Here is a 19,792-nt window from a genome sequence, read left to right as displayed (position 1 = left end):
ACTCCCCTCCCCCAAAGATGGAGGCTTTGTGCAACTGTGAAAGGAGCTTATAACCTTTGCTTCCTAGATAGCAATCTCAATGGTATGCTTGTGCCTGCACCTTGTATGTGTTCTGGCTTAACTGCGCGCCCCCTTCTATTAGGGGGCATATGCAAGCTGTGGCTGTGTAAGTGTTGACCCTTTCTCTCTGCACATGCTGGAGACCCGGACAGTGTCACTTAGTTGTCTTGTTTCCTCCCCTTACCATTAAAGTTTCTTCTTGTGCACTGCAACTATAACCAGAGGATGTAGGGTTTGCCATTGGGTGGTTTCCCGTTGCAGTTGCCTGCTGTCCATGTTGGGGAAAGCAGACTTATTGATGAAGCTTTCTGTTTCTTGGGAAGCAGGGGGTTGTTAGCCTGCTGCATTTAATAGCCTGCAGCTTCTGCCTTCTGGTTTCACGCTCTTCTTACTTTCCTTTTTTTTTTTTCTGGTCCCACTGTGCAGTTGTTCTGTCATATCCTAACATAAACCCAAGGAGCTAAATTCAACAAGGATCTATGAATCAGTCTTAATAATACCTTCTCAGAGTCCCTCAAGCTTACTGTCTAGTTAAATGTAGCATCTATGCCAGAGACCTGGAAAAAGAAAAAAGCAGCATGCCTACGTCCCCATCTTGTACAGTTTCTCCTGAGTGGACCAGTGTAGCTGTGCCAAGAGTAGATATTCAGCAGACACAAAAAGGGGCTGCATAAGATACTGTAGTTGATATCACCTTTCTCTTACCCCTGAACTGGTGCCCTATTCTTCATTGACTTTAAATCAAGATGTGGGAGGTGGGGGAGAAACAAACCCTTACGAAAACTAAGTAGCAAGTAATTACTTGTTGGTATTGATTAATGTAAGGGCATCCTGCCAGTTTTGCCTTTACTAGCTGTTGCTGGTATTCTTTCCAGCAGCTGAGCAATGTGCAGAAGTTGTGGAGCACAAGTTACAAAGCAGTCCAGAGAGCTGTCAAAGAGGAATAGCAGCAAGCATCTACCTTGCTGGTGTCTGCTGCTTTAGAAGGTCAGTGCAAGAAATACACCTCTGAAGGTGTGCAAGTGAATATTGGAACCTTAGATGTAAGTAGGGCAACTCACTAACTGCCGAAAGACAAGAGTATCTCAGGGTCACAAGGGCAGGATTATACTGATAAAACTTCATTTGAAAGTCAGTGCAAAATCATATCCACAGTAACTATCCAGAGCATAGCAATCGTGGAAAGATTCTTTATGGAAACGTGTCTTTGTCCTCCCTTTGTATCCTGTTTTTGTTCAGGAGGCAGGGTCGGACAACTGACAGGGCTAGCCAATTTTAATGTGCTTTTGACAAAATAGCAGGAAGAGTCTCTTTCTAGCCTGAGATATGGGCTTTAGAAAAAGTAAGAGAACCCAAGAATCTCAGTCGATTCTGCTATTTTGCAGCAATTTTTTTCCTCTTTTGCTCTTAATCACTATTGGTTGGGACAGCAGTTTTATTATGAATGTACAGTCCGTGAAACCAACCTACATTTTCTTTGAAATATGGATCTGATTCTACTGATAAGAACCAAAATCTAGTAAAAGTTTACTTGTCAGTTCTGCTAACGTGGTTTAGTGCTGCTGTGGAGCTTGGCTTATTTCTATGTAAAGCTTAGTTACTCTGGAAATGTACTCAGTTTTACTCATTTGCTAGTCCAGGCCTTGAGCTGTCCAAAATTGTATGGCTTTTATAACAGAGTCTCTTCACTGACAATTGGTTTGGACTGTCAGACTTGTTTTTCTTTTGTTCTACACTTGAAGTCTACTCTTCAGAAATGAAAGCCTCTGCTTTCTGAAAGAACTGTTAATGACAGGTGTATATTTAAGTTGGGATTTTGAGGTGCTTGTCTTCATGCCCCTTCATCTCCAGCCCTTTTCCTTTACCCGAGAGATATTTTCCCGAGTCTGAAATCCTGGTAAATTTTTTATTTGGATGCTGCCATCTTCAAACTTTTTGATGTCGTTAGTATCACATCTTGGATTGTGTTTCAGATAATGAGGTTGCTTTTCTTCCTTTTAGTGAGCTTATAGCATGTGAGACCTTCCCACCTACAGATACCTTGACTCACGTGAGAACTATGCGACTATAGGGTGTGTGTTGTCTCGCAGGGTCGTTTGTGAGGTTTAAGATGTGACGTTATGAAGGCGTTGGGCACTTTATTGCTTTGCTTCCATTTTTAAGAAACAGAGCGCTCCTGAAATGCACAACAGTGAATGCTTTACTTCCTCCTTCAGAGCGGGCTGAAGCACTTGGGGAACGTGGTTGAAATGGGATCTGTTGTTCTGCCAATTGATGCTGTATTTCAGATTCTCCTCGCTTCAGGTGAACTGAGATAATGGAATTTGGATTGTTGTTGTTGGAACAAAGTGTGCTGGCTTTGCTGTGCTGTGGCTTTTCCGCACTTCGGGAGGAGAATTCTCCTCTCTTCCAACCTTGTCAGGCACCTAACTGTTCTTGACTATTTGAGGTTCTCAGAATTTTCATTCTAACGTATATAAGAGCTAGTTGGAACTTTCTTGTGTGTTCAAATAGATGCAATTATCTTCCTTGCAATTTATGGAATAAAAACTTATTAATGGATGACTAACCTTACAGAATTTGAGACTCCTCTATGCAGCTCTGACAAGATATCTGATTCTGCCTGTAGTACTCTTTGATACCCTGTCCACAAACGGCTCTGATCTGACCTGCTGGCTGGCATTACCTGTATTGGGTGTTGTACCAGCACTCAGAGATGGTGTCTATCCTGAAAAACCTCATGATTTGAATTAAGGTGCAAAAAGCATCTGGAGTAGCTGTGTCAAAGGCATTTGAATATGAAGATGTGAGAAACAAGACAAAATGTGCTCATAGCTAAGTTGGGCAGGTTGCATGACTGTTAGTATCTCCATTAGTAAGAATCGGGGATTAAAACAAAATCAAAAACACTATAACACCCTCTGCACTACAGCAGTCGTCTTGGGCAACGACTAATGCTAGCTCTGTGGCAACAAAAGTATCCTCCTGATTTCATTTTATTAAAAATGAGCAATTGCATAGTAGCATATAAGACCCATCTATACCATAAATCTAATATTAGCAGGAGCCCTTTTGACAGCATGCTCCTGGAACACAGTTTCTTGGAACACATCTTTACCCCGGTGTTATGAAGGGGAACCAGACTGAAGTCTTACCTGCTCTGGAACAAATGTGTTCCCTTTGAGCTAATTGGACATCCAAAACAGAACCACCAAACTTGCATTTTTGATACAAACAGGCTTTGGATGTAGTTCACTATAGGAGAAGGTTCGGTGCTCTATCAGTCGCAGTCTTGTCCACTTATTTGTGGCGATTTGATTCGTTCTGCATTTGGAAATGTGTCTGCTGGTATGAGGGAGATACTGGTGGCGTTTCTGCTAATCCGTTTCTTTAAGTCCTTGTATAACTTGTTCACCTGAGCGAAGCACTGAAGAATGCAGTATAGGAGGAATACTGTTATAGCGGGATGAAAGGCACAATAGGTGCCTCGCTCCATCTTTGCCTAGGTGAATCTGACTGTCTCACAGCTGCTCAGCAGCTAGCTAGAAGAAGGGAAACAATTCCTGTAAGAACTCTTTGAGAGTTTCTTTTAGCTTGGTCGCTAGCTGTGGTGAAGAAAGTAGGTCACATTGTGCTTCAGGGTTACAAAAGGATCAAAAGAATTTGTGATTTGTAGGAAACTTGGAGAAAATGCGTGGGGGTGGTCTATCTCTCATGATTATACTAACTAAAATAAATAAATCTTTCACCTCTCTTCAGGGAGCATATGGTTTTGGAGAGTGCCTGGTGCAGCTGAAACAATGCTACTTTGCTGGAAAACGAGACAGAAATGTTTTTGAAGAAAGAGTTGGCCTTTGCTTTCTGTTTCTTCTTGCTGTGGTTTGCATCACTGTTTGCCAGTAATGTCTCCCTTGAACTGCCCGGTGATCTCTTCTCCATTTTCTGCTCATGATCCAGCCTTTTGCTCACGTTATTGGTCTTGACAGTACAGCAAAATTCACACCTGCAAATGATTTGTTTAAACAAAAAGAATAAGTTAAGCTTGAGCAAACTACAAGGTAAGAGCCAACTGCATTTCCCAACCAACCAACTACAGCCCAGGAGCTCCATGTGTTCCCTTTAGTCTCCGGCCCAGCTTGCAGCTTCTGGTGTTTGTTGAAGGATTTTTGTGACTGCCTGGTCTGGCACTGCCTGCATGAGCCACCAACTGGTGGTCTTTGGAGTCAATGCCAGTGGCAGTTTGTGCTGACAGAAGAGGCTGTGAGCCAGTCTTAGTTGATACCTGCCCCTAGATAAGGGCACTTCTGTTGTCTTTGTCACTGGGATATCTCATATCAGCCCTGAGTTTAGCTCTGGTCTCCACGTCATAGCCACAGCTTTGTCATTTTGTTGAAGATCGCTTGAGAGTACTTTAAGCAGTTACCTCTTTTCTACCGGATGTAGTTTTTATGTCTGTAAATGAGGTAACCATAGGAGATGTGATGAAAACAATAGGAAGGATTCTTATGCAGGTCTCCTACGGTAAGGAGCATGTAGCTATGTTGCTAACTGGTTGTGAAGCACCTGAAAAGTCACATCTCTTCTCTGTCCTTGTGTTTAGATTGCAGGCTGCGCAGGGCCGTCCCTCCTGCGTGCAGTGCATTCGGAAGGCTTGGCCATGTGCAGCCTCCAGGCAGGACCCCAGTAAGGCAAACCATGGCCCTGCATAAGGATTTAAAAGAAGAATGACCTATTGACTGCAGGAGCACAATTCTGTCAGCTGTGGGGTTTGGGCTGGTGTGTGCATGTGTATGAATGGCCTGTTTAACAAGCTCTAGGAGGAAAAATGAATAGTGGAGGGGGGCGGCAGAAAGAATTATGTCTAGTTGTGCTTACTGTTTTTGAAGCAAGCCGCTATTAATCCTGTTTGCTTCTCTGCGTTTGTGATTCTGAAGCATTTACAGGATGAGGATTCTGAGTCCAGTTGCCATGGCAAACTGCAGGAGTGAGAGCATGTGGCCCTTGCCTGCCTTTAAGATGCCTGACAGGTACAAGAAAATCCTCAGGCTGAGTCCTGGATGCTGATCCTAGCTCTGTCCACCAGAATGGACCCAAAATTTGACCGCGCTTTAGGAGGTAAGACTCTACTGCGCTAATCTTCCATTTAAGGGACTGATGCCTGAGTGTTGCCTACTTAGTTGTAAAAGATCAATAGAAGAAATCTTTTCCTTCTAGAAAACCCAGTTATTCAATTCCTCACAGGGACTATCCAGCTGTTTCTATCTAGGAAGTGAATGAAAAGCTGTTGTTAGCTTAGTGCATAGTGTTTCAAGCTTTTCCAAAAACTTACCAGTTCCTAATTTTGTGCTTACAAGATTTCTTAGGTCTCTGTGCTGCTATGGCACAGGAAAACTCCGTTACTGAGGACTGAAATGCTTTGCTGTAATTATGCTTACAGGATGTTTCCTGGGAATCAATTGTTAATAGTTCCCGGGAAGGTGTACGCATACATTAGGAGCATCATTCCCTTCCCTTCTTTGAAAGCTTGATTGCTTTTAATTTTAAATATCAGAATTAAGATCCAAGTGTGGCTTCATCCTACTGGTTATTTTCCCTTCTCAGAAACAGTCTGCAGAACTGACCCAAATCTGTCCCTGTTTTCTAATGGAAAATGGTAAATCTGTACTAAAAACTCTTGGAAATTTCCATTTGTACTCAGGCAGTACTGTAGCAATTTCAAGTAAAAGTATTATGCAATAGGATCTCCAAATGTGCAGAGGTCAGTAAACCTGTTACTACTACTAGCTGCAAATAATTCTGCAAGTTCTCATTCAATAACAGTTGTGTAACCATTGGACTATCAGTCTCTAAGATAAATACTGTAAAGATAAGGTAGTGTCAAATGAATTGCCTTTGCTGCCTTTATTGCTTTTTAGAACGGAGTTGAACATGCATGCTGGCTATGATCGCGTCTTTCTTTGTAGCAATAGCATTGTGCAGCACCTAAATACTTTGGTAACTTTTCATAGATACCTAGTCTGAAAAGTCTTTACCATAAAATATAACAGTTCTGATTCAACAGAGACTCTGCATATGCTTAATTCCTACAGTTAAGCATTGTTCAGTGTTAATGACTCTTAAGCGTGTTCTTAAGTATCTGCTTAAGTGCTTTGCTAAGTTCAGATATTACACTTCCTATAGAAAAACAGCCAAAAGGAAGGCTGCAGATCTATGTGACAGACAAAGGAGAAGAAGAAAGAAGCATTCCTTAGGAGAGAGATGCTTCCTTCTGACTTTTTCTGCCCAGGTGGATGGACATCAGAAAACGTATCTCTATGGTTCCTAAAAGGATTTTTCTGAGCTGTTGCTTGTTTTGTACTATCACTTCCTTTATTAAATGACAATTGCTGTTGTCACTTATTTGACAATCCACGTTATCAGTGCAAGCACAAACAAGGACAAAAATAAATGTCTGCTAGTATGAATAGATTTATCTGTTCTCGTCCCCATGCCTTTTCCCACCAGTGCAGTTTGTATGCAGCTAACAGAACTAATCTTATTGCAGAGTAGGTTGATTGCCAAGTCTTTATCTGTGAGGGGCAAAGGGTGCTATGAAAAGGGTTGTTTTCTTTACCTCTTAGTGGTATCCCTGAACAAAAGATAAGTGTTTGAGCAGCCTCTTCTGAGAATTAACATAGGAGTTATGTTGAGGTGTAGTTTAATTTGGGAGTCTGTAGCAACCACTTGAGGAAAACGTGCAAAAGAAATGCATTAAGCTCAACGGTTGCAAGTCCAGGGAAATTGCAGCTCAGGTTAAACATGAGAGAAATCCAAGTGCGTAAAGATGTGCCGCACAGCTGTGGCACGATCGGTCTACCTGTGCTGCGTGGTGCTGCGCTGCGCTGGTGGTGTGGTTATGACTAAAGCATGCTGGTGCTTGTGGTCTAAGACCAGGCTAAGGTAAATGATTCTTCAGCTCCCTTATGTTTTGCATTTCAAGTAGCTCATGTTTTGCTTAACTGACTTGTAAATGCTTAACGCAAACGCCACAAAGGATCTCATAGAAGGACTTTATGTGGTTATATATGTTTTTGTCAAGACCCCTTCCATTTGTGGTGATAAATATAGATCATTTACATCGCTGCTGTAAACTGCTGCTTGCGTGGGGTGGTCCAGGCAGCGCAGGGCAGGCTGCGTGTCATTCATTCCCTCTGTGCCTCTGTGGACCACAAGTAAGGAGTTTCTTGCTTTGCCTGTGGTCGTCTTGCTCAAGGCATAATTTTTCTGACCGCGCTGAAAGATCCTAAGTCCCTTGGTCTTATGCACTCCTCTAGCACTTCCCATTGTAGTAAGGCTGAAAACTTTATGTAATTCCCATGTGGCTAATTTGTGTTTTTCCTGCCCATCTGCCTTCCCCATGCTGTCAGGGTTTATTTCTGCCTCAGTCCTGCCTTTGCTGTCACGTGGAATTGTGTGTTTTGGTGATGAGCCAGGTGACTGCTGGGCCTTGCTCACCCAAGGTGAGGGTGAGGTTCATGAAGGATTTATGTGCTTAAGAGCCCGTAGAGAGCCACAGCTGACAGGTGCTACTGGGGAAAAAAATTGTCATTATTTTATTGTTTTATTTTTGTCCCTGTTTTTAAGGATAACTTGAATTATATGTGAGGAGCGCTACTTCCCCTTGTTTACACTGAGATGGAGTGGTTAAAGAAAGCAGTATTCCTTGGATTCCAGTAAGGGAGGCAAGAAACTCTTAGTACTACTCTGGTAGTAGTACCTCAGCCGTGGCCCTGCAAAAAAGTGTTCCTTTCTCTAATCTTCCAAAACAAATCAGTGTTTTACCCTGTGCTGAAATGTTTCAAACCACTAACTTCTCTCAATTTTTCAGTCCCGCATGGCAGATGTCAGATGTCCGGACAGTTCTGCCTTGCATTTTGTGCGGAGCTGTTTGCGTGAAACTTTTACTAATAGGAAAAAAAGTTCCCTCAATGTCGCACTTCTGTTTTGTTCTGTTTCAGTCCTGTGCTTAGTAATAATTCATTCCTTTGTTGTTTGAATGTAGAGTGTTTCCTCCAGGAGGTTCAGACAAACATCCCTGTTCCCCAAACAATAATGGTCAATGTTTAAAAGCCAAGGACGCTGAGTTAATCCTCAGTTTTGGGTTCTGACCTTCCAGGGCTCTGAAACCATTGCTCCACTGGGAAAAATCTCCAGAAGCCTAAATGTCCGGGCCTAGCGCCGCCTCTGTCTAGGCGTAATGGCATTGCCATCAGGAGAGTTTCTGCGCTTGTGTAAGTGACAACAGATTTGGGAAATGGCCAGTCGCTTCACAGCTCACCTCGCTGTCGTGAGGGATGGAGCAGCAGACGGGCTCTCGGGAGATCCGGCCAGGAGGCCTGGTTGTGCTGTCAGACACTGCTGGATGACCTTGGGCAGCTCAGCCTCTTTCTTGTGCTTCAGTTCCCGTGTGCCAAAGTGATGCCAATGATGCCAGCGTCCTTTGTAAAGTGCTTTGAGCTGCTGATAAGAAGCACCAGATGACATCTGGATATTCATATACTTCTCTCTCATAATAAATACCCTGAAAAGTAAATCAAATCTGGGTTCCTTTTGCCTGAGTTAAAACCCCTCTTAATAAAACGCTCATCTGGCTGCAGTGTGAGGCATGGTGACAGATGGATATGAGGTACTTGTTGGAGACCTGCTCAAGGTCATTGCGCTATGCGAGCTGAGGAGACGGGATCAAGTAAGTATTTTTCTGTTTCACACCTTTGTATAGGGGGCTTCAAAGGAGGAGGAGCCCCAAAGCCAACCCCATTACTTGCTTTCATCGTTCAGTGATCTCCGGTGAACCTGCTGCCAAGACCTTTTGTCTATAGGAAATGAGATCTCAGAAGGGGAAAAGAGATGACAGAGGCTCCTTTAAAGGTGCCTGAACTGTGATTCCCTCTTAGCTCTGGGCTGACCCTCCTGTGGCGCAGGACCAGCAACAGGCAAGTGGAAATTTCCTTCCTATCCCCAGTGTCTTGTGAAAACATCATAAAATGTCCATGGCATTCTTTACCCTTAGTTAAAAGAGAAAAAAAAAATCTATAAACCTGAATCCTTAATTACCCACCACAAACATAAAACATTGCAAATGATTGCTCAAGGAGGTGAAATGCCATAGCGCTTGTCTCCTGGTAGATATTTAGCATCCTGATTCGGATCCCAGGCAGATTCTTGCTGGTTGATGCAAGAGCTGTAGCGCTCATGTTGTGCTGCAGGGACCTGGGACCTTTTGTCACTGGGACAGTTTCTGCTTTACCTATTGCTGTGTGACTAATGGCCATACAGTGGTCAACGTCCCTGGCTGGGCAGAGGCGTCACAGCCATCCTGCCCATGCATCTCCACATCCTCTGCTTTGTGACCTGAGCCAGGCTTTCTTGGTCCCCCCTCCTCTAGAAATGGCTGCGATGGACAATCTGTGCAGTGATTCCTTAGAGGTTTTTTGTTACTTTTTGTTTTTGTTTTTTTTTTACTATTGGACCAATGTCAACTCTCCACATTGCTGGTGGATCGCTAGGCACCCTTGTTGACAATCTTTTAGTTGAAAACAGCGTCAGGGGCATATGGGTCCCTGGATCAGGGTTCAGTGGGCCAAGGAGGCTGGCTGACCATGTTTTAGGAACTCTGGTTTAGGCAGAACATGGGCTTAAGTTGGGAATTGGCTTTGATCTGTGGTATGCACAGGCTTCCTTTGTAATTTGAGGCAAATTACCTACTTTTTGGGGTCTGTAGGAAGAGGTAAGGTGGCAGGTCTCTCCATGCTGATGCTGTCTTTGAGGTTTTGGAGCCCCTTAGTGTCAATGTTGTAATATGAGGTAGTTGCTGAAGAAGGTGTCTTGTCTGCATGCTTAAATGCAGACGCAGCTCAGGGCTGGGCTGGCTCTGAGGTGCTCTGGTTCTCCTTCCGCTCATTTCAGCAAGGTTAGCTCTGACACTCTAGAGCTGGGTCTCATGTTAAGCCAAGGCTTAGACTTAATTTTCTTACAGGGAGCTAAGCCTTGGTCAGGAGTATGGATTTCAAACGTGTTTTTCCTTTCCCCTCATCTGCATAAACTCTTTCCTAGGGCACTGTACAGATACACGAGTGCCCTCATGCACGCAATGCTGTGGGCTGCCTCTGCACGTGCTGTCTTCTGGCAGCAAAAGCAGCTGCAAAAGAGCTGCCCAGTGAACCAGGCCAGCTGGTGTTCTGGAAGGTGTTGGCACTTCTTGTACCTACAGGTCACACCGTGAAAAGAGTCACATCCTCAGTGTTGGCAGAAATCCCTAAACCAAAAAAAAAAAAATCCAGGGAAAAACAAAACCTTGAACCAAGGAACTGCAGTGATAAAGAGCTTTTATATTCCTGCAGGCTGGCCTATCAGGCTTTATTGCCTTTTTCTTTTTCTTTCTCTTTTTTTTTTTTTTCACCTCCTATCCGTTACCTCTATGTTACTTCATACACGTCAAGTGGGAGCATTCCAGTATTTCAGCGAGATAAGTAAGCCATTCCTCCAGGTGCACCGCTCACTCTGCGCCAGGGCCAGGCGGGCGTCGGGAGCTCCCAGAACCGAGTAAGCAGAGGGTGAGTATCCTGGGAGAGAAACGTGAGGAAACACTGGAATCTTCTTCCTTTCAGACTGTTTGCACTAAGCTAGCAGTGGAAGGATTGCTTGGTGTCTGTACCAGGAGCCTCTGTCTCTCCTCAGCTCTGGGGTGTGCCTAGGGTATCTGGGGGACTTGGTGAAGGACAGGTGTCTGGTGCTTTCAGAGTATGCAAAGACTTGCTGAGTTTTCTAAAAGTCTTCTGGTTTCTAAAAAAACAAACAAACAAACAAAAAAAAAAACCTTCTGGTTTCTAAAAGTCCCCCAGTCTGCAGCAGATCTTCAGTCGGTGCTGAGTGCGCTCGGCTGCCCGTGGGGCCGGGGCCATCGGTGCTCTCTGCTTCGTTCCAGCTCCCCTCATGGCCACCGAGGAGCACGGTCTCACCACCGTGAAGGAGGTGCGGGTGGACAGGGAGGTCAAGTGCCAGCCTCCGAAGCCCCACTGGTACGAGCGCTACGTCCAGCCCTGCGTGGCCGAGCTCCTGGGCAGCACGCTCTTCATCTTCATCGGCTGCTCCTCCGTCATCGAGAACGTGGAGGGCACGGGGAGGCTGCAGCCTGCCCTGGCGCACGGGCTGGCGCTGGGGCTCAACATCGCTATCCTGGGGAACATCAGGTGAGAGGGCCCCCCCCCTTTTTTGGGTCAAAACTGGACTGAAAACATCATGTTGAAAAGCAGAGACGTTTCCTTTTAGAAGGACATCAGAGCGAGACGTTTTGCCCGCCTCTCGCAGAGGCCACTTGGCCGTGCTCGTCCTCGGCGTGAGCGGGGAGACGAGCCGGCCTGGCCGGGCCCGTTCGCTGCAGGCGGGATGAGGTTGCTCCAGCCTTCGTCTCTCCGTGAGGACGTTTTCCTTTAGCTCCTGCAGCCCTTGCCCTTCCCGAGGGCATTTGCAGCCAGCAGCCAGATCTCCTTCCGGCTGAGAGATTTACTAGGCTAAACAACACACATTTTTACCCTCATATGATAGCTCTTTAATTACAGCTGAAGAATAAGATATAATTATAGTTCCTAGATACTCTGACTCATCAGCTTCAACAGCAATTATTATTAAGGCTGATTGGTTATGAAACTTGTTCATTAACGAGTGTCCCGTGGTAATCTGTCTTAATTAAAAGGTATGTGAGTTTGTCTTGCGTGCGGGCTCCTGGAGACGAGCGGTTTTGGCCCCGCCGCGAGGCAGGGGTTGCTGACGGAGCCGGGCTGGGCTGCCCGGTCCCGCTCCGGCCTCTCCGAAGGGCTCGGTCCCGGCCGAGGGCCGGTCAGAGGCGCTCCCGGCAGGGCTGCGACACTGCTGCAGCTCCCCGGCTCCCCGCCGACGGGCGAGAGCCGCCTGGCGCGCTGCCGTCGCAAAGCGGCGGGCACCAGAGAGCCGCCTGCTCCAGCAGGATGTGAGACCTCAGAGCATCTCTGGCTCCCGTCCGGCTTTACGGACCGGAGCCGGGAAGGGAGACGGTCCCTGCTGCCTCCCCCTCCGAACGCTGCCTGCAGCAGCTCCTGCCCCGGCAGGAGAGCTGGGGCATCTGCTCCGCGTCTGTGTCGGAGCAGAGCGGGACGAGCCCAGAAACCCCCACCAGAAGCCAGCGACGCTCGTGTCGCTGGGGGGGGGACCCCGGCCCGGCCCCGCGCTCCCCTCGCCGGTGGGGAAGCGCCGCCTGCGCGGCGAGGGAGACCGGCGCGATGAGCCGGCGACGTTAACGGCCAGGCTTTCCGCTGCTTTTCCTGCCTCTTGATGCGGGCTGCGCGTGAGCTGACGCTGAGCGGCTCCCGGGAAGGGCTGCGCAGAGCCCTGGTCCTCCTCCCAGCCCGAGGCCGCCCGCTCCGGGGCTCACGCTCCTCTCTCCTCTCCGTCACAGCGGAGGCCACTTCAACCCGGCCGTGTCCTTGGGCGCGTGGCTGATCGGCGGCCTGAACATCACCATGCTCCTTCCCTACTGGGTGTCCCAGCTCTGCGGCGGGGTGATAGGAGCCGGCCTGGCGAAGGTATGGACTTGGGGAGGGTCTCGGGCTCCCCTCCCGCTCTGCCCCCGCGTCGCCCGGCGCCGCGCTAGCGGCGGGTGCGCGCTCGGGGGGTCGAGGCATTGCTCCTCCCTGTGATTAGGAGGACGGATGTTTCTCACGGCGATACAGCGACGGGGGGGGTTTGCAGTCGTTGTTAACGAGACAGAGACCAACGCACCTTCCTGCGGCAGCTGCAGCCGCTTGCACGCGCCGACGTCGTCTGCCGTTTCCGCTCGCTGCCCTGCGTTATAGCGTTAGCTTGCTTGGTGCGGCTCCTCCCGGGAGCGCGGGGCAGGCTGCACCGCACCGCACGGCACCGCGCTGTTGGCACGCGGCAGGCTGCACCGCGTGGCGCGGTGCCGATTGCACGCCGCAGGCCGTGCCGCACCGCGCTGTTGGCACGCGGCAGGCTGCACCGCGTGGCGCGGTGCTGATTGCACGCCGCAGGCCGTGCCGCACCGCGCTGTTGGCACGCGGCAGGCTGCACCGCGTGGCGCGGTGCCGATTGCACGCCGCAGGCCGTGCCGCACCGCGCTGTTGGCACGCGGCAGGCTGCACCGCGTGGCGCGGTGCCGATTGCACGCCGCAGGCCGTGCCGCACCGCGCTGTTGGCACGCGGCAGGCTGCACCGCGTGGCGCGGTGCCGATTGCACGCCGCAGGCCGTGCCGCACCGCGCTGTTGGCACGCGGCAGGCTGCACCGCGTGGCGCGGTGCCGATTGCACGCCGCAGGCCGTGCTGCGGCCAGGTGAGCCCGGCTGCAGCCGAGCAGCGCACGCAGGGAGAGCGGCCGCTAGCTCATTATCTCGGGAGCAGCTAAGAGCCTTTACTAATGAGTTTATATTTGCCAGGCGCTTAGGGCTGGCTTTCAGGAGGAAAGTGATCAGATTAGCTCCTCTTTAACCTGACCGCCCGCCCGCCCACGCTGTCCTGACGGCCAGCACATATGTCTGCTCGAGCCGGCAATCTGGAGCGCGGCTCGGGCAGGCAGCGCGCTCCCCTGCCCGCGCAGGCGGCGACGGCCGGCGAGCGGTACGCCAACGCCAGCGGAGGAGCCTTCAGCAGCATCGCCGCCGACGAGCAGATCCCCGCCGCCCTCGCCGCCGAGATCGTCATGACCGCCTTCCTGGTCCTCGCCGTCTGCATGGGCGCCATCAACGAGAAGACCAGGACCCCGCTGGCGCCTTTCTGCATCGGCTTCACGGTCACGGCCGACATCCTGGCGGGGTGAGCTGCCTCTCCGGCCACGCCAGTCTTTCCAATTAGCCCTTGCGGGCTGATGACAATTAAGAAGCCGCGCCGGGAGCCTCTGTAGTGGGAAGCCCCAAGCACGCGGGAGCCGGTGCAGCTGGAGGCGTTTCCGGCCGGCCTCGCGGCCGCGGGATGCGCTGCCCAGCTCGGCCTCGGCGCCGGCGAGCCGCGGTCAGATAACGAGCGCACACAATTATGAATGTTAATGGCTTGTTTGGTTAAGGCAGTGCCCCCTCTAGCGGGATGCAAAGCTCTTATTTAACCGTCGCCCAGAGCTCGCGTGCAAATGTTTTATCTGTCGCCGTTTTGTCCGTCGGCGCTGGTGCGGGATAAAGCCGGGCTGCTGGGCTCGCCGCGGGGCTCTGGGGGGCCCCTGAGCAGAGCCGGGGGCCGGGCCGGGCCGCCTGCTCCCGCTCTCTTTCAGGGGTGCCGTGTCCGGAGCCTGCATGAACCCCGCCAGAGCCTTCGGCCCGGCGCTGGTAGCCAACTACTGGGACTATCACTGGGTTTACTGGGTAGGACCCGTGATCGCCGGCCTCCTCGTCGGCGCCCTGGTGAGGTAGGTGGTGGCCGCGGGGCAGGGGAGCCCTGCGCCCTCCCCTCGCCCCTGCCCCGCTCCGCGCGCGCTGCCTGCAGCTGCTGCTTTTCCGGGAGAGCTGGCGAAGGGGCTGCGCCTCCTCTGCCGCCTCTCCCCGCGGAGCAGCAGCAGCAGCAGAGGGATTCACGCTGCCTCCAAACGCATCCCACCGCTCCTCCTCCGTCCCCCTGCGGGGCGAACCCCGGCCTGGCTGCTGCTGGCCCGTGCCGGCCGAGGTGGAGAGGTTGGTCCTGACTTTTCTCTTTTGCCCCCCCAAAGGCTCCTGATGGGCGACCAGAAGACCCGCCTGCTGCTGCTGTGAGGCCGGGCGCGGGAGCGGGCGCCGTCCTCGGAGCCGCGGCGGCCCCTCCGCCGTCCCCTCTCCTTCCCCCGGGGGGGAACCGCTCGCTTGGAGCTACCGAGCGGCTGAGCCCAGACGAGCGGCTGCGCTCGCGGCGGCCCCGGGAAGGTCTCCGTGGGCGGCAGCGCCGGCGCCACCCCGGCCCCTCCGCCGGCGCCTCCTGCTCCTGCCACCGCCGCGGGGTCACCCGACGCCCGCTCGGGACGGGGCACCGTCCTGGTCCCCCCTGCGCCGGCGGCTGTGACGCTCCGGGGTGGCCGGTCCCCTGGCATCGCACGTGCGCCGCCGCCTCCATCCTGCCGGAGAGGTTCCCGTGCCGCTGGGGGAGCTCTGCCGCCTCCGGGGTCGCAGCCCCCCGGCCGGGCGCTGGGCGCCGACCGCCGCGCGAGGAGCCTGCTGCCCTCCGAGCGAGGCGACGAACGCCCGGGGACCGCGCAGCGTGACTCGCCAGCCCTGACGCTAATAGATGTCTAAATTCATAATGGTGGTCTTTAATTAATTAGGGAGGCCGACGCGGTTAGCTGCCATGGGCCCGCCGGCTCCCGCGGCCCCCTCCTCGCCCCGCTTTGCTTCTGGCCCTTTGCGAAGGGCAGCGGCGGGGCCGGGGGGAGCAGGAGGCGCAGCGGCGCTCGGCGCCCACCCTGCTGCAGTCGCTTTGCAAACTCCAGCGACGGGCTGAGGCGAGCGGGAGCCGGTGGCCCCCCCAGGCCCAGGCTGGGGGCAGGCTTCCCCCTTCCCCAAATCCCCTGCATCCCACCGCCGGGGCCGTGTATTTTTTACCCCTCGTTCCTGGCTGGTCTCCACGGAGGCCAAAAGCCGTCGCTGTGGCTCCCGAGGTGGGGGGGGGACGTTCCCGTTCCCCAGCGTCCCCGCGGGGGTGGGCAGGGGGCTGGGCAGTGGGGAGCGACCCACGCAGGCACGCACGCATCCAAAAAGGTGTATTTTTCTAAAAAAGCACACGGCTGCGCGGACCCTGCAGGAGGCAAGGCCGGGACTCGAGCCGCCTTAGCTCGGCGGGACGGTTCGAGCGCGGGGCCGAGGTCCCCGGCCCCGGGCAGCCGGCGAAGCAGCTGCTCCTGCCGGAGGGAGAACGGTGGGTGCAGCCCCCCCCCCCCCCCCCGGGGGGGACCCGAAGATGCGACCTGGGCGGTTGCTGCGGCACCAGCACAAAAGCGAAGGACGGACGGGGCAGCCGCTTCCTCCCCTCCTGCTCCCCTCTCAGTGCGACTGGCACGTTCCTTTTCAATTCGTCCGGGTGACTTTTAATAAAGCATCTGTAAAACTGCGTTGTTTTTCCCCAAGTATTACTGAAGAGCTTAATATAGGCTAATTAAATGCCAATTAACTTCCAAGCACTTAACGTGCTTTAAGGACATAAAATACATGTCATTCCCATGCAATTACATTTGCATCCGGCCCGGCCGTGGGTCTGAACCGTGTTTTTCTCGGCGCGTGGCTCTGCCGCCGAGCGGGGCCCCGCCGGGCTCTTCCCAGGCTCTCCGCAGCCGCGGCACGGCGGGGCGAGGGCGACCGTCCCCGGCTGAGCGCTGCCCCCTGCTCGGCCACTGGCCCCGCGGGTGGTTTCGGCGGCGCTCGGCGAGGGAGCGCTGCCCGTGGGCGTCCCTGCACGCAGCGGGGAGGATGGGTGCTCCGCTCCCCGGCGCTGGCAGCTCTCCTGGCACCGATGACTTTTGTTGGGTTTTTATTGGTCTTTTCTTCCCCCAGTTAATTGCCGGCCATCTGGCACTGCTCCGTGCGCCGTCGGAAAGCGGCCGCCGCTGGGCCAGGCGCACCGACACCAACACCGGGCACTCGGCCACGGGGTGCTGTGATGCCGATGCCGGGTGCCAGCTGCGGGGCTGCAGGGTGCTCTGACGCTGATGCTGGGTGCTCGGCCGTGGGGTGCTGCGATGCCGAAGCTGGGTGCCAGCTGCAGGGTGCTCCAACGCCGATGCCGGGTGCTTGGCCGTGGGGTGCTACAATGCCGATGCCGGCTGCGGGGTGCTCCAACACTGACACCGGGTGCTCGGCCGCAGGGTGCTGTGATGCCGATGCCGGCTGCGGGGCTGCAGGGTGCTCCGACGCCGATGCCGGGTGCTTGGCCGTGGGGTGCTGCAATGCCGATGCCGGCTGCGGGGCTGCGGGGTGCTCCGACGCCGATGCCGGCTGCTTGGCCGTGGGGTGCTGCAATGCCGATGCCGGCTGCGGGGTGAGGGGTGCTCCGACGCCGATGCCGGGTGCTTGGCCGTGGGGTGCTGCAATGCCGATGCCGGCTGCGGGGCTGCGGGGTGCTCTGACGCCGATGCCGGGTGCTTGGCCGTGGGGTGCTGCAATGCCGATGCCGGCTGCGGGGTGCTCCGATGCCGATGCCGGGTGCCCGGTCATGGGGCGCTCCGACACCGATGCTGGCTGCCCTGGGAGCCCCGAGTGCTGCCGTCGGGGCGGCCTCGACGCCGGCACTTGCGCCCCGGGCGCTGCAGGACGCTCGGAGCTGCAGCCTGGGGCGGCTCCCCTTCCGGAAGAGCCAGCCGGTGGCCGTGCGGAGGCGGTGCCTTCCCGTCCATCCGTCCCTCCATCCGTCCGTGTGTCCTCGCAGGACGGAGGTGCCCTGAGGACGCGCTGCCTTTTCCAGCCAGGCCGGTTTTCTGCGCTCCGGATGTGCCCGAGCAAGCGCGGGGGCCCAGGGCGGCACCCCGAGCCCCGGGAACGCTTCCTCATTTCTTCTGGAGCGGGAGGCGCTGGGGAAGCCCGGGGAGCGGGGCCGGGAGCCTGCAGAGCGGCTCTGCTCATCCGGCTGAGGCGCCTCCTCCCCGGCGCCGGGACCCGCTCGCTGCGCCCGCCCGCCCGCCGGCGGGTGCGTTTCGCCCCGGCGCCCGCTGCGCAGCCACGCTAGCCGTAATGGGCGGGCGGCAGCGGCGGCAGGAGGCCCTTGCAGGGCCGTGGCGGTAGCGCGACGCCCCGGCTCCGTGGTGCCTTTTCGCTCGGTGCCGATTATCCGCCCGGCGCCGCTCGCAAAGGGCTTTGCGTGCGCCGGCAGCGCCCTGCGTGCCCCGCGGCTGCTCCCGCCCCGCCGCCCCGCCGCCGCCGACCTTGGGGCCGAGGAAGGGGGCAGTCCGAAAACGTCTTCCTCTCGAAGTCTCCTCTCAGATTGTGGGTTTTTTGCGATGTGCCCCCCGCCCGGGAGGCGGCGGTGGTGGCGGCGGCGGGCGGGAGCCGCGGGCGGCTGCGCGGGGCCGGCGGAGGTGGCGATGACGCGCGGAGCGGGCAGCGCGCCTGAGCTGGCATGTGCAGGGGGGAGACGGGGAGCGAGGGGCTGCGAGCGGGGTGGGAGTCTCGGGTGGGTTCTCGGGAAGCTTTTAAAGTCCTGCTGCCGGCACGGCCCGGGGGCACCGACGGGCTCGCTCCCCGCTCCGCAGGCTGGGCCGGGCGGCGGGGTGGCTGCGCACCGGGCGATGCTCCCTGCACACTGCCGGTTGTGCTGCCCGGGGCCGGGTGAAGTGTCCCAGGCGGTGGCGGTGAGCCAGCATCGCTGCGCTGCGCCGTGCCGTGCTGCCCTGTGCTGTGCTGCGCCGTGCCATGCTGTGCTGTGCCATGCTGCACCGTGCCGTGCTGCACCGTGCCGTGCTGCACCGTGCCATGCTGCACTGTGCCATGCTGCACTGTGCCGTGCTGCACCGTGCCGTGCTGTGCTGTGCCATGCTGCACTGTGCCGTGCTGTGCTGCGCCGTGCCATGCTGTGCTGTGCCATGCTGCACTGTGCCGTGCCGTGCTGCACTGTGCTGTGCTGCGCCGTGCCATGCTGTGCTGTGCCATGCTGCACCGTGCTGTGCCGTGCTGCCCTGTGCTGTGCTGTGCTGTGCTGTGCTGTGCCGTGCTGTGCTGTGCCGTGCTGTGTTGTGCCGTGCTGTGCTGCACCGTGCTGGGCTGCACCGTGCCATGCTGTGCTGTGCCATGCTGCACCATGCCGTGCTGCACCATGCCGTGCCATGCTGTGCTGCGCTGCACTGTGCTGCGCCATGCCATGCTGCACCATGCTGCACTGTGCTGTGCCATGCCACACCGTGCTGAACTGTGCCATGCTGTGCCGTGCCATGCCATGCTGCACCATGCTGCCCTGTGCTGTGCTGCGCCATGCAATGCCGTGCTGCGCTGTGCCGTGCTGCACCATGCCATGACGCGCCATGCCGTGTCATGCCGTGCTGCACCATGCCATGCCGCTCTGTGCCATGCCGCGCTATCCCACGCTGTGCCATGCCACGCTGTCCTGTGCTGCACTGTGCCACGCTGTGCCGTGCTGCTCCGTGCCGCCCCGGAGCGCGGCGACAGACTGCGCTGCTATAATTACTCCACAGCACAAACGCCAGCGCAGCCTCGCCGCTCGTTAGCATGTATGCAAAGAGCACGCACGGCCGCCGGCGCCGCCCGCCGATGCCGGGGCTCCGGTGGCGCTGCCGCCCGGAGGCCTCCCCAGCCGGCCCGCGCCCCCGCGGTCGCCCCGCCGCTCGGCCCGACGCAGAGCTCCAGCGGGCTCGTCCCGTCGGCTCCAAGTATCTCCTCGTTCGGCACAAACGGAGTTAGAAACATGCTTAAGGATTTTTTGTTAATGGATTCGGACAGGCGCTTCTTTCTGCCAGCGTGAACGCTTGCGGAGAGGAAAATAATAAGCAAAAACGAAAGGACGCGCACCCTCGGGCGCTAATCGGCCTTCACGGCAACGCGACGAGGGTGCAAAGGCAGGGGCGGCGCGTGCCGAGGCCCGCCGTGCCCTCGGGGCCGGGGCTCCGCTCCGCCGGCAGCGCCGCGCGCCTGCCGCCCGGCAAGCAGCCCTTTTAACGACCGCACAACATTTACGAGATCGCGTCCTCCTTTGGGAAGCTGAAACAAACGCTCCCCGGAAATCCTCAGGGCAGCGCGGGGCGGCGGGGCCCCG

The 19,792-nt window shown here is 55.1% G+C and overlaps 2 protein-coding genes across 3 annotated transcripts in view; one reads left to right on the top strand and one right to left on the bottom strand.

Moving 5' to 3' along the window:
* The window catches only part of ARHGAP17 (Rho GTPase activating protein 17), an 84,932-nt gene extending 72,443 nt beyond the window's left edge, over positions 1-12,489 (bottom strand). Inside the window, exon 1 of the mRNA XM_068908135.1 lies at positions 12,486-12,489. The gene's annotated coding sequence lies outside the window, so the exon portion shown is untranslated. The remainder of the gene's footprint in view (positions 1-12,485) is intronic.
* On the top strand, positions 2,690-16,318 carry AQP8 (aquaporin 8). Of its 2 annotated transcripts, XM_068908175.1 has the most exons (9): positions 2,690-5,175; positions 8,216-8,785; positions 8,878-9,032; positions 10,539-10,652; positions 11,024-11,288; positions 12,530-12,656; positions 13,686-13,900; positions 14,349-14,483; positions 14,781-16,318. In XM_068908175.1, exons 5-9 carry the CDS (start codon positions 11,032-11,034, stop codon positions 14,821-14,823), a joined length of 777 nt encoding a protein of 258 aa, XP_068764276.1. In that variant the 5' UTR covers positions 2,690-5,175; positions 8,216-8,785; positions 8,878-9,032; positions 10,539-10,652; positions 11,024-11,031; the 3' UTR covers positions 14,824-16,318. The 2 variants fall into 2 exon arrangements, with proteins under 2 accessions (XP_068764276.1, XP_068764277.1); XM_068908176.1 differs by lacking the exons at positions 2,690-5,175; positions 8,216-8,785; positions 8,878-9,032 and having other exon boundaries at positions 10,515-10,652.
* The last annotated feature ends 3,474 nt before the right edge of the window (positions 16,319-19,792 follow it).

The sequence above is a fragment of the Struthio camelus genome, chromosome 15, assembly GCF_040807025.1.
Source record: "Struthio camelus isolate bStrCam1 chromosome 15, bStrCam1.hap1, whole genome shotgun sequence".
Lineage (NCBI taxonomy): Eukaryota > Metazoa > Chordata > Aves > Struthioniformes > Struthionidae > Struthio > Struthio camelus.
The sequence above is the reverse complement of the archived record's forward strand: the minus strand, read 5'-3'. Positions and strand labels throughout refer to the sequence as shown.

What these genes read in the sequence shown, in the direction of transcription:
- AQP8 (XM_068908175.1), top strand. Translation starts at nt 11,032, where the DNA reads ATGGCCACCGAGGAGCACGGTCTCACCACCGTGAAGGAGGTGCGGGTG. An exon ending in TAGGAGCCGGCCTGGCGAAG is followed by an intron (nt 12,657 to 13,685) that starts GTATGGACTTGG and finishes CTGCCCGCGCAG; the next exon opens with GCGGCGACGGCCGGCGAGCG. An exon ending in ACGGCCGACATCCTGGCGGG is followed by an intron (nt 13,901 to 14,348) that starts GTGAGCTGCCTC and finishes GCTCTCTTTCAG; the next exon opens with GGGTGCCGTGTCCGGAGCCT.